Source organism: Rutidosis leptorrhynchoides, chromosome 5 (assembly GCF_046630445.1).
Source record: "Rutidosis leptorrhynchoides isolate AG116_Rl617_1_P2 chromosome 5, CSIRO_AGI_Rlap_v1, whole genome shotgun sequence".
Lineage (NCBI taxonomy): Eukaryota > Viridiplantae > Streptophyta > Magnoliopsida > Asterales > Asteraceae > Rutidosis > Rutidosis leptorrhynchoides.
Window position 1 is genome coordinate 99,291,248 of NC_092337.1, and position 14,009 is coordinate 99,305,256.

A 14,009-nucleotide genomic window follows, 5' to 3' on the forward strand; every position below is an offset into this window, starting at 1 on the left:
GTGTGTAAAGGAGCACAAGGCAATAACGTAGGTCATGGCAAAGATCACGAGCAGACCCAGAGCAAACGATAAAACGAACACCAGCCAAAAGAATAATCATCAACCGCTCAACACCACCAAGCCGCCACATAATCGAAGACTATTTATTTTACATATTATTACATAAATACCGATTGTCCTTAATGGTGACAATTTTGTACATAACTTGAATCTGACACAAATAAATTTAGTTAGTATAGAATTTTCACTCCAAGTTTGCTAAAAAGACAAAACTCGTCAGCTATTTTGGTTTTGAGGGTTGGTTTGGCCGTTTAAGTCAACCCACCAACCAGGAAAAAAGACAAAACAACTTTTGAACTCGTTTACATGATTTCTAATTATTTTTAGTTTTGTGAGCAATTATGTGCATCAACATATCCGAACTAGTAGTAAACTAGTAATAGAATATTGTTAAAAATATTTATAGTGTGTACGACATCGATAAATGAAATAGTTTTATATTTTTCACGATTAAAACAATTCAACAGTGATGATAACTTTTGAAATATTGTGCACGTTCGAAACTGTGATCTAAATTCAACATAACTGATGTATATATAAAGCCGATCGCATCAGTAGGAAGAAATTATGTTTGAAAAGCCATAAACAAGTATTAACAGATCAGTAGCTATATTTGACTTTTAGGACCAACCATAAGGATTGGCCTTACCATTGAGACTAACCATTAGCGAGCGATAATCTGTTGTGAATAGGTATAGTCAAACGGTCCCTGGATTAACGTTCATACCTGGACCATGAGAGTTTGGGGCGACTCTATGTGAGTATGACTTTACATGAAAACACAAAAAGGGAAGAAAAAAAAAATTATATGACTAAACCCTAAAGAACTGGCACTCTACATATATCTGTTGAAACCAATTCACTGGTTGTGTTTCGGGAGGGCAAATGCTTTGTAACAAGTTTTACATCAACACATGCCACTGTTAAACTATTTCAAGCAACGCTATGCATTAGAGGACCCCACAAGCAGCAACGGGGTAGCTTGATAAGACCGGCACACAGTTTCAGAAAGCCATCAAATGCAACATGCAGTTTGGTGAGTAAACCACCATGGGGGTCCCAGACAGATTACCTGCAAAAGTTATGGTAAACCCGAGAACAAAAAATAAACAAATCACATAAGAAAGGCAAAAAACTGACTACTGAAAAAAGCTTCAATATGAGTCGCGAAATGGGCGGGCCAGCCTGCTGTGTAACAGGTCAAACAGACTCAGGTGAAACGAGTAATGCATGGTACGAGAAAGGTTGGGTTAACCTACAACACTTGTCCATAAATTTTAGTTTTATTACAGATGAATAGTGTCAAACATGCATACAGGAATTACGCGATTTCAGTAATAGAATAATTCCATATATTACATTACGTCAGTTTTTATGTTTTAAAAATACTAAAGGGTTTCCACCCATGCGGGCCCATGGACCTGATTCATCATTAGCAAAACTTCTTATTTTACACGTTGCCTGTCAGCAATCAAAAAACAGCCCACACCAACTAATTCGTAAGTGTTAAGTAAATGGTTCAAAATTGCCATTTTTGCTTTCAGTGGGACAAACAATTTGATAAATAAAAGTAGACTCACCAGGCATCATAAGACTGCGTTCTCTACTGCCATGACGGGTTTCTGTAACTAAGCCTATCTCCATCCCACCCACCATCGGGTTCTTTCCTCTTTGATGCCCCACTACCTGCAGCCATTTGTGTAAACATCTTTAGCTGCTCGTCAGCTAGGGCTTGGGACCCAGCAAGAGGTATCCGTTTCAACCCGGAAGGCAGCTTATCATCTGTACCACTACCACCACCTGCAGAACCCGCATTTAAATCTAAACCATGACTTGGCCATTTTCTATCATCAGGTCCAACGTTACTTGAATTGCCAGGAAGACTCATAAAGTACGGCCTATAAGGCATCGACACCGCACCATTTGGTCCCACCATCTGCGCCTGTGAGGGTATACTAGGGAAGAAAAGAGGCCCGCCAGATGATGAATTATCCACATAAGCAGTCGAAACCGAAGAAAACATATTTGGAACAGAAGGCATCGAGAAATTCGTATCGAATGGGAACGCTGAATATTGAAACGGTACAGACGAAAATGTGACTGCGGGTGAAGATGACAAAACGGGACCCCTAAATATATCAGGATTATGTGACGTACTCGCAGTACCTGGAGTTAACATTCTTTGAGATGGGTAACTCGGGATTGTAATTGCTGGGTAGGTATTATTTAGTGGATAGCAATTTGAGAAATTACCCACATCCGTATTATTCATTCTGACATTTGGAACACTAGACATAAACTGCAAACCATTTTTGAAGAACGATACTGATTCACCTCCGACTTCTTCCACACCGGGTCCATCGTTCAGGTCAAAGTCCCTTGAAGAATTTGGTCCCCCGGGTAGATGTGACGTAGATGGTCTACCGCTGCTGCTGACTGAAAGCTGGAGAACATCGGCACTCTCCTCACATGCATTTAGATCGAGATTCAATCTCCCGCTACTAATAGTGTTCACACCCTCAAGACGCATCGTTGGCGTAAAGTTTTCGCGAGCATCATCAACAACACCGACATTCAGGTCAAAATCCAGAAGAGGACGAGCCTGTTTATTGGTACGATTATCAGGAACATGAACATCTGCCTTGCGTGGTTTTGCAGGACGAAAAGCACTAGTGGCAGCAGACCCCTTCCAACCAAGTTCAGCCTTGCCTCTTAAAAGATTTTCTGAAGGGTAAAATGGTCCTTTGGCAGCAGCAGCTATAGTAATTAAAGCAGATTGATTCCCCATAACAGGTGAATTTGAAGAATGGAAGGGAATAGACGATTTTTCAACCTCTCCCTGAGTCCCATCTTCACTAGGAAGAACTTCATTCAAATCAAAGTCCAACTTCACTGACATTTCTTCAACAGGAGTACAAAGCTCGGCTACATTGGCCGCAGCTACATCTGCAGGCCTTTCAGCATCTTCGGACTTTGGTGGTAAATCAGCATCACCACGAGAAGTGGTAGTTAAGTTGCAACTGCTTGATCGTTTGTGCACCGTTTTTTTATCATCCTCGTGCATATCTGAAGATGACCAAGATGCTGAATCGTCGTTATTTGGTATCTCAACATTTGAATTTATAGAAGGTTTAATATGAATGGGCAAATCTGCCTGTGTATTTTCCTCATTAATCTTCACCTCACAGCCAAATGAAGCATCTTTACTGTCACCAGAGATATGGGTCCCAACAAGAAGAACCGGCTGCTGGGACCCACCTTTAGTCGACAATGAGTCAACAGATTGACCATTTGCTACACTAATATTATCTTCGTCTTGAGCAATTCGCCTCAAGGTTGTCACATTCACGGAACAAGAGTCTTCGGGTAAAGGTGAGTTACTTACAGGCGAACATACAGGAGATACATCGGATTTCGACGTCTCCCCGGCTGCCACGCTGGCAAGAATGTTCATTCCAACATCGTCGCCCACTGGTGGAGACACACTTGCTTCAGAAAATTTAACACAGCTTTCAACTAAAGCATTAATGGAGCTATAAGAAGCCTCGTGTAACTTGTCTGATTTTGGAGTAACACCTGATGAGGAACCACTGCCAAAAGTTGCATCAGTCATTTTCTTTTCATGACCACCGTTCTTGCCATGGTCTTCATCACGGCCAATCAATTCATCTTTCTCTTGAGACAAATCTGTAACCGTGTTTGGTACATTTTTTCTTTCTAAAGATTCGCTTTTTACACGCAACTTTTGATTTGGCTTCTGAGTAGACGGGACTTCGGGAGAGTCCACACTGATGGTTCGAGCAGGACTTGGACCGGCATTTGGCAACCTCACAATGAGTCTTGGGCTGTTTCCAATATCTACAACAGACACATCAGATGCTCTCTCAGACATATTTCTAGTCGGTGATCCCTTTTCGGATGCCAAATTCCGACTCATTTTCCCCAATTCCTTTTGAACTCCTGAGATAGTAGATGCGTGAGAACCATTGCTTGAGTTCTTGCTGTGAGGTACACTACAAGATTGACTATTATTTGGAGATTGACTACTATTTGGAGACAATTTTGTGGAAACAGGAGACGTTGGTGATTCAGTAACCGCTTCACCGGAGTTATTATGCTTCGGCTGTTGGGATTTCAGTGATAAAGGCTGTAGAGTAGAACTCTTGGAACCCGGGTCACAAGAACTGCCAGTACGCCTATTACCCGTAGGAGAAACTTCAGACATCATTGACTTGTTTGACCAAGAACCCCCTCGGTTGGTACCAGATTTCGTTTCGATAATATTCATTTCAGCTTCAACACGTCTCTTCCATGTGCTAACTAAACTTCTGGCTTTGTTCTGAATTTCAGAGTTTTTATGGCTGCGTAAATGATTAACAGATTTCCCAACGTTACATGTCTGTAAAGCATGAAGATTTACAGGTAACTTATCAAGTGCACGAAGTAAAGAAAAAAGAAATTCCTCAACAGATTTATCATTTACTTTGGGACTAACATCACCGATTTTCCCCTTATGGATCTCCTGAAGCCATTCATCTAAAACTAACAAGCCCCTCAGTTGAACAAACCGACTTAAGCAATCAAACCTCTCAGTAGCCGATATTACATCAACAAGCATTGTTCGGGAAGCCAGGTCATGTTTCTTCTCAGTATTGTCAGGTCTCATAAGCTGTATCAATTTTTCAACCCCTCCAATATCTACCAACCCTCCTTTATCGGTAATTTTGGAAATCTCAGTCTTGATCGGGTGTTCGGATCTATGTTGACCAGAATCAGCATCATCTAGTCTAGACAGGCGTTCACGTTTAACGGAGTCAGAATTGTGAACACCATGCTCTCTCTTCTTATTCTTTGCATGTGATGAAATAGAGGAGGAACTATTCTGTACGCTATCTGAACTAGGTTTTACTTGTGCTGTCCCATTGGGACCATTCACGGGTTTTGGAGAGCAACCTCCAGTATGTGACGTTCCATACATTTTTATCCGTGTTTTACCCAACAGCTGGTTTACTTCTTGTTGTTGTTCCTGCGTTAAATATGACTACATATCTAATCAAGATTGTTTTCAGCACAAAAAGGTGATACGAAATAAAATAGAAAGACAATACTCACGTTAATATAGTCTTTATCAGTTAACCACCATAAACACTTGCCTTCAATATCATACACTCGTCTGCACACAAATGAGCATATACCTGAAGGAAGTTCAACGCCTTTCCGATAGAATGTTACTTTACACGGATGGAGTAACGATGCAGCAGGTATCTCATCCCTGTGAAACGAGTAGAATATCTCGTTAGGTGCTGCGTCCAGCAAAGCACCTTCCTTAAGCTTTACGTCTGCAGGTCGGTACAGCCAATTCACACTCAGACTTGGACTGCTTTCTTTTCCTACTATTAATTTGCGAATTCTTCCAACAAAAGGAAGGGAATTGTTATGTGACTTGAACAGAGCACAGTCGCCAACAGTAATCTTCCGACCGTCCTGCAAGATATGAACCAGGTTAAACCAGATGAAATTATTGCAAATCCGGTTAAAAAAAAAAAAAAAAAAAAAAAAAAAAAAAAAAAAAAAACAAAAAAAAGCTGGTATAACTTATAAGCATCCGTAGAACAAACCAAGTAACATAGCATATATAGCCTTGGAAGTAGAATTTTATATATGCCACTCTTAACCCCTAATTATCATTAAAGCCCTACAGAAATTTTCATGCATGTTTGGGCATGTATGATATTTTTGAAGTTTTTAGTTGCATATATAAAATTCGCCCCAGCTTGTAACCTTTTAAGGATTTCAAAAAACATCTCAATTGAAATTTTGCCAATAAATATAGGTTTAAAAAGCATCATAAGATAGCCCAGTGGTTGCGGCCCTGAATTCTTTGCAAGAGGTCTTGGGTCCTGCCTAGGACGAATATATTGAGGTGTGGCCAGAGAAGGGTTGGAAACAGCCAGGAAGTAATCCTACTGGGCTAGGTACATCGGAGTATGGGGTTGGATTACTCGCACTCCCGGGTAGCCTGCTTTTTAAACCATCACTAGATAGCCCATTGGTTGGGCCCTAAGCTCCTTGCAAGAGGTCTCAGGTTCGAATCATGTCTGAGACGAATATTTAGTGGTAGCCAAGGGTTGGAAACAGCCAGGGATTAGAGTAATCCTGACGGGCTTCGTACATCAAAGTATCCTCCCGGGTAGCCCGAACAGGGAAAACCTTCTACCTTTTACCCCTTTAATATATAGGTTTAAGAATGCTTCTGAGATCAATTAAGAAAAAGAAGCCGACTTCATATATCATATATTTGTTACACTCTCTCGTCGAAGGTCTTTCTGATAGTAGTACCTCTACCCTCAAAAAGATATGAATGTGTTCAAGTTACCCCTATAGAGATTGGTCATGTTATTGTTCATATAGAAAAGCACGTAAAGAAAAAGAGATAAGGCCCATGAAACATGAGATGACTAATCATTATTAGACCTCGCTAAGAAAACTCAGTAATCAAATGAAACCACCGTAACATGTAAACAAGTGACCACCATGAAGTCCCTAGCTACAACATTAGATGATTCAAATACCTAAATAAGGCTTAATAATTTAAAGATAGAAGTAAATCTAAATACAAAACTCATGCTGTCTATAATCCTAGGCAGTGAACTTAAATCAATCAATCAATCAATCAATATTTTATATGATGAAGTTAATAACGATATTTTAAATGAGCCTAATTACACCTAAAACCTAAAAATTTGCATTCTTTCAAATAAACATAACAATCATACAGCATTTACAAATACAGATACACATATATAAAGATAAACACGCAGTGAATAAAAATTTATGTACTTTGTTAAAAGAGTTGGTATCTATGACTACGAATGAACTTTCAGGGGCAGCTACAGACGGCGTGGAGGAAGATGGGACCGGCCACATGTGCCACCGGTTGAACCGCAGCTCACCTTCCAACCGCCCATACATAATAAGTCTGATAACAGCTTCCTTCCAAATCCATCATAATAATCAATTATATTATCAATCAAATCTTTATCTTCGTACCACGCAACTAAAACCATCAATTACTTCCGTCAATTTTATGATCCCCTCTTTTCAATTCAATCGCAAACCCTAGGTTGTTGAATTGATCGATCATGTCATAAATTAAGCAACGAAGCACCTTCAGATCAGTAATTGAACAACGGAATGATGAGAATTTGTGAAACAACGATCGAGAAGTGATGTAGAAGTGCAAATTTGAATTAGGGTTTTTTAAGGGAAATGAATTAGTAGTGTAAGGAGAGTACAGGCAATTGTATACATCTTATTTATATACGATGCTAAGTTATCGTTTACTTATATCATTTTTCAGTCAAAATAATAACATTTATCACAAAGTGTCTTTTTTAAATGTTCAATATTTTCATGTGAGAACGAAAAAAAATTACTTCCTCCCAAAAAAGTGCTTCCCTTTTGATTAAAACACTATATATACATGTTTGATTTATTTATTACAAACAGTCAACATGGGTCAACGCTCGACTCATACCCGACTCGTCCCTCCAAAGTCCCGACCAAAGCGCATTTTTTACAACCTTCGTGAGAACAATTGCCTTGAAAATTAGATTTTAGGGTCTAGAGCCAATGTGAAATATAATGTACTCTAGTAACAGGTTAGTGTTAAAAAAAAACTGTAAGAATATAATCAAAGTATGAAACTAAGTGTACTGGAATCTCAGTACTCCATAATCATTACTCATTAACAGCCCATAAAAATGTAGTAATTTTCTTGAAAGTTGGCTTTATAATATGGCATCTATCACTAACAATTAAGACATTCCAATCATGGGATGTTACTGGGAGAAAGCCTGCAAATGAAGTTTCATACCTTAATCTCACCATAATATTAAAATGGTGGAACTCAGATTTACTTAAACCAGAATAACGATTCTTGTTGGTGAAATGGATGAATTCCTGTACATCAACAAATCATATTAACATGCATTATAAAAATTCGACTAAAAACTCAAAAGTTTCAAATGAAAACTATAGTGAAATTCAACTCAAAAGACATCATATGCTTGTGTATTGCTATCTTTATTGTTGACTCAAAACTTGATATATATGTATTATGTAAAGCAATTCATGTAGTAGCATACCTTAAATGAGCACCATACTTCAGTTAAAGATGACAGTGCAAGCTTAACTTGTAATAAAAAACTGAAGATTTGAGCATATATCTTCAACGCACCAGGAGTCAATACAATGCTCACTGGCCAATCTACTTTGTAACCCAGTCCTAAAGCATTAAAGGACTGTATACCTGCCAGTACACCAAATGCCTTCATCACTTAATATAAATTTTAATTTAAGATGTGATATTTTATAATTTATATAAAATATACCATTTGCAAAACCAGGAAGAGTTGAGGAGCTTTGTTCTTTCATATACACAAACACTCTATCCTTATAACGGGTTGATATCGCTCCATTTATATATATTTTATTTCGCGATATCTACCTCACTTTGCTCGATTTTTGACTATCTCAAAGCCTATTTAGTGTGTTATTGAGCTAATTGGTAAATTAAGGGCTAAGGAGTTGATTTGGTGTAAAATTGACCAAATCATGGGCAAAATTGGCTAAGAAAATGACAAGTGCAGGAAACAGCTCCAAAAGTGTCGCTCCTGTATAGGAGCGCCGCTCCTGAAGGCCCAAAAGCGTCGTTCTAGAAGTAAATGCGGCGCTATTATGCACGATTTGTCTCCATTTTTCATCAGTGAGCAAAAGCGCCGTTCTAAATGTCAAAAGCGTCGCTCCTGATCAGCCAAAAGCGTCGCTCCTCAACAAAAGCGTCGCCCCTGTTCAGATCCAAAAGCGTCGTTCCAAAGTCAAAAGCGTCGTTCCAAAGTCAAAAGCGCCGCTCCTCACCAAGACAAAAGTGCCGCTCCTGAAGTAAAAGCGGCGCTCCTGGCGCTGTTTCAGCCCAGATTGTCAGCATTATAAAAAGAACGAGATTATGTCATTTTTCATATGCATCTTTGGGAGCAGCTGCTTAAGGTCCGAATTTCACATACTAAACCCTAATTTCATCATCCATTGATTTTTAAGGGTGGATTCAAGGAAGCTAGCTCAAGATTCATCATTATTTAGCTTAGATCTTCATCTTCTTTACATTTTGGGTTGTAATCTTCACTTTACTTTTCATATTTAGCATTGATTACTTGTAATAATTTGAATGATGATGATTTACATTTCCATGCTTATTATTAGTTTATTTTTAGCTATGATTGGCTAAATCTCTTGTGTTTGCGTATCTATGAATCTCTAATGCTAGTGTTTGCCCCAAATCAATTGATTATTGTTGTTTGAATGAATTACATGATCATGTGTTGTTGAATTGGCTAAAGATTCATTATTATGAGTTTGTTTTAGGCTTGACTTTGATTACATATGTTGTGTAGCTCTCTTAGTGATTTGAGAAGTGAATCAATTTGTGCTTCAACACCTTAGGTGATCTAGACAACTAGTTTAGGAATTGCAAGTGATTATCTTCTTGATCTAGGTTGGTTTTCAATTGGCCTCTAGTCAACGTAGTAATGCCGATTATCTTAAGTGATTTTGATAGTTGGAGGTTTTAAGTGATTTTAACCTAAGCTCAATCTCAATGACCAAATCATGCTTAACTCGATCTTAAGATACAAAGCTTATGTGAATTCGTGGAGTATCATTTGATATGAGGTTTAGTAGTGATGCTAAACATTTAATAGTTCGACAACTAATGGGATAGCAATATAGGCAAAACGGGGCAAGCCAAAGTATAGAGATGATTACATAAGTGAACACGTGTTAGTTAATTTATTTTAAGTCTTAATACTTCACTACTTGTTTCTTGTCACTAGTTTAATTGATAAATTTATGTTTGTTTAATTGTGCAAGTTTTAGTTGTTAGTTGATATCAATCGAAACCCCCCCCCCCCCCCCCAATCAAACAAACCCTAGGACAATTGATAGTTTCAAATATCCGACTTACACCGTGTCTCTTGGGACGAACTTGATAAGAATAATTACATCAAAGTGCTATAATAACCGGGTTCTAAGTGCTCGTTAGTTGTGCGTGCTTGATTGTAGTGTTTAAATCAAATATAAATTTAGAGGGTAAAAGATGTATATCGCACGAACGCATCACACTTTCTTGGAGCCGTTGCCGGGGATGCGGTTAGCTTAGTTGGTTATTTGATTTAAACTTTTAATTGTTCGATCCTTTCGTAGGGGTTCACCCTTACTGAAGTTACTTTTTGCATTTTATATTATTATTTTTGTTTGAAAAACCGCTTGTGTTTGTGTTGTGATTGAAGGATTGGTACCTTTGGTGTATGAAAACAAGGTCTAACAAGGATCAAGAATTCACACAACCATTTTTCGATCCGGAAAGACACGTGCATGGGGTTTATAATCGTAGAGAAGAAAGGGTATTAAGAAAGAATTTCGAAGCTTTGCCATTTTATTTAGAAGAGATGGATCCAAACGGTAATCCGATTCACGATGAAGAGGGCAATCCTAATGGTCCTCCAGTTAATCAAGAATTATTGAATGATCCAAACGACACACCAATGTGGAACGCTAGATTGGTTGCACCAACAATGATAACACCGGCTATTACAAAACCACCAATTGAAGTGGAGAATTGGAAGATCGAGGGTAACTTTTTCACGTTGATCAAGGATACATACTTTCATGGGTTGATAGATGAAAATCCGTTTGAACGTATTCAACACTTTAATGATCTTTGTGATATTTACAAAACCAAAAACGTCACCGATGACGCTTTTAAGCTAAGGGTATTCCCCTTCACACTTCAAGGAGACGCAAAAGCGTGGATGCGAAGATTACCATCCGATTCCATAAGGTCTTTTCAAGAATTAACAAACGAGTTTATCAATCATTTCTTTCCACCGTCAAAAGTAGAGCGGCTTAGAATGGAGATTAATGGGTTCACACAACGGGGTGATGAGAGTTTGTATGATGCATGGGTACGATTCAAGAAGCTACTAAGAGCTTACCCACCGCATGGTTTGATGAAGAAGGAGTATATTAACACATTCTATTGAGGTTGTAATATGTTAACGAAGCGATATCTTGATTCTTCATCCGGTGGGGTATTTATGTACAAATCACCAAACGCGGCCAAAATTATGCTAGAAGATATCTCGGTCAACACATATGAATGGGCACCTTCACCGCAAGATTTAACAAGGACAAATGTAGCACAAGTCGAGAGTGATAATGGGCAAGTGATGCTTGCAAGCTTGAAACAATCAATTTCAAACATTTGGGAAAGAATTGAAGAAGATTCAACAAACGGTAGTTGCAATGCAAGTAGGTTGTCAACGATGCGAGGGTCCACATCTCACAAAGAATTGTCCTCAAATTACTCAATGCAATCATGTTGATCTAGATGATATTCTCATGAATTCGGATGCTCATGTGAACTACGTAAGTAATCAAAACTACCAACGGGGAGGAACATCTAACCAAAGCTACTACAATCCTAATCAAAAACAAGTATCATTCACCAACCAAACCAATACACCACCCGGATTTACAAACCAAAACCGAAATCAAGGTTACAACAATTATAACCAAAACCGAAACAACAACTTCCAATACCAAAATCAACAACCTTACAACAACCAACCTTACAACAATCAAGCAAATTCAAATTATCAAAACAACCAAGGTTATAGTCAATCACAAAATAACCAAGGTTACAATCAACAACCTCAACAAAACAACCAACAATCCCAACCTTCGAAGAGCTTAGAAGAAATCATGCAAAACTACATCAAGAAGGTAGAATCAACCGAAGCTTTTCTAATGAAAGAGAATAAGCTCTTGGAGCAAAAACTCCGAAACCAACAAGCTTCATTCTAAAACCTTGAGAGCACCGTTGGAAGAATTTCAAATCAAGTTGCCAAAAGACCACAAGGAACTTTACCTTCAAACACTCAAGTCAACCCGAATAATTACAACAACAACCGAAACAACCAACAAAACCACCAAAATAACAGAGAGTTATTCCTATCGAGAGCAACACTACCAATCCAATCCAAAATCAAGCGAGTTCGTCAAATCCCACCAATACTTATGCTCAAGTGAACTCGATTGATTCAACCGAAGAAGATCAATCCAAATATCCTCAAGCTTTCAAGTTCGACATTGAAGGAGACAAGTTTGATTTTGATGAAGCGTTAAAAATTGATACTATCGAATATGGGGTATTCAAGTTTTCGGAAGATTTGGACGATGCAACATTCATTCCCTACCAAGTTAAAAGTGTAATGTCCATGGAGACTACCGAGTCGACATGCAAGGAGTTAAAGGGTGATTTTAAGCAAATTCAATTGGGAAAGGTTGACAAAGAGCAAAAGGTCGAAACTTTATTGAATACGAAGGCGCAAAAGGACGAGGTCGAGGTTTCTACCACATCAACTAAGGAGAAAAATTAGACACCGGTCTCACATCTTTAATCACTACATCCTACACATCTAAATGATGTAGATTGTAAGTCAACTTCATCCGACAACGAAAATATTTATGTTAAACTCCCCTTGGCGGAGGTGCTTGAGAATATGCCCAACTATGGGAAATTTTTGAAGACACTCATGGCCAAAAAGGGAGATTTTGAGCAAGCATTCACCGCTTTCTTGAAAAAGGAGTGTGATGGAATTTTATAGAAATGTAACCTACCATCAAAAATGGGTGATCCCGGACCTTTCCTTATCCCATGCAATGTAAACGGTTAGGAGATTCTCACATCTTTAGCCGATTCGGGAGCAAGTATCAACTTCATGCCCTATTCCGTTTACAATAGGCTAGGCCTAGGTGTGATGACCCAGAAATTTCGACTAAATTTAAACTTAATCTTTGTATGATAAATATTTCCGACACGATAAGCAAAGTCTGTAAAACTGAATCTCAAAATTTTTGAATTACTTTTATATATTTAAATACCTTCGGTTGTTTTCGACGATTCGCGAACAATTATATGTAAAAAGATACATATATACTATAACATGAAAAGGTAACAATGTATTAATTGTTTGATACCGTACATTAAACTTATTGGTTTAAATATCTATTTGAATGTATATGATAAGTTGAAATATTTATTATTAAAATTTATTTATAAATAACGTCCAATGTGTATTTAAAAACTGATTTATGTATATTAAAAAGATATATACATATATATAATAAACGATAGTAACATTCGTTTATTGATTCAATTGATATTTAGATAAGTTAACTAAAGCGTTTAAGATGAATCAGTTAAACACTAATTTGCTACAGTGTTTTCAAATTGCCACATTACTCAAAATGCTACAGTGTTTTCGAAAATCACTATTTGCTACAGTGAAATTGACTTTGCTACAGTGAATTGCTACAGTAAAATTTGACTTTGCTACAGTAACTTTGCTACAGTAAAACACTATTTTAAAATGTATTTTTAACAAATAACGAGACGATGATTTATAGAAGTAAATGACCAAAATACTCGAAAGTTTAAGATATACTATGAGTGGTATAGTTTATGGATAACTTAAGGCTATATCTTGACAAAGGTACGTGTCACGAAACGTAAAATGCAAGTTTTCTCAGCGTACGAAAGGACATTCAAAAAACCAGAACCGGGACATAAGTCGAGTGATGACGTACGACTTATCGGAACAAAAATTACAAGTCAACTATGCACGTGAATTTAATATAATATATAATTAATTATTTAAATTATATATATTATATTAATATTTAATTATGTCGACGAGCTAAATTACAAAGCATATGTGAGCTGTCCCTGGTCCTCATGCGAGTCGCATGGCCAGAAGGCCATTTCCATGCGAGTCGCATGACTCCAGATTTCAGGCCACATCTATAAATTTCAGTGTTTTCGCTCGATT

At 37.8% G+C, this 14,009-nt stretch overlaps 1 protein-coding gene and 1 non-coding gene across 3 annotated transcripts; both read right to left on the reverse strand.

Moving 5' to 3' along the window:
• Window positions 1-648: 648 nt before the first annotated feature.
• On the reverse strand, window positions 649-7,329 carry LOC139847015 (uncharacterized). Of its 2 annotated transcripts, none has more exons than XM_071836612.1 (4): window positions 6,901-7,329; window positions 5,173-5,544; window positions 1,641-5,086; window positions 649-1,132 (listed from the first exon to the last, which is right to left on the reverse strand). In XM_071836612.1, the coding sequence occupies exons 1-3, from the start codon at window positions 7,030-7,032 to the stop codon at window positions 1,664-1,666; spliced, it is 3,927 nt and encodes a 1,308-aa protein (XP_071692713.1). In that variant the 5' UTR covers window positions 7,033-7,329; the 3' UTR covers window positions 649-1,132; window positions 1,641-1,663. The 2 variants fall into 2 exon arrangements, with proteins under 2 accessions (XP_071692713.1, XP_071692712.1); XM_071836611.1 differs by having other exon boundaries at window positions 1,641-5,101.
• Window positions 7,330-11,018: 3,689 nt separating this feature from the next.
• Window positions 11,019-11,125, reverse strand: LOC139851001 (small nucleolar RNA R71). Its single transcript, XR_011760368.1, has one exon. It is a non-coding gene; the product is annotated as a small nucleolar RNA R71 (small nucleolar RNA).
• Window positions 11,126-14,009: the final 2,884 nt, after the last annotated feature.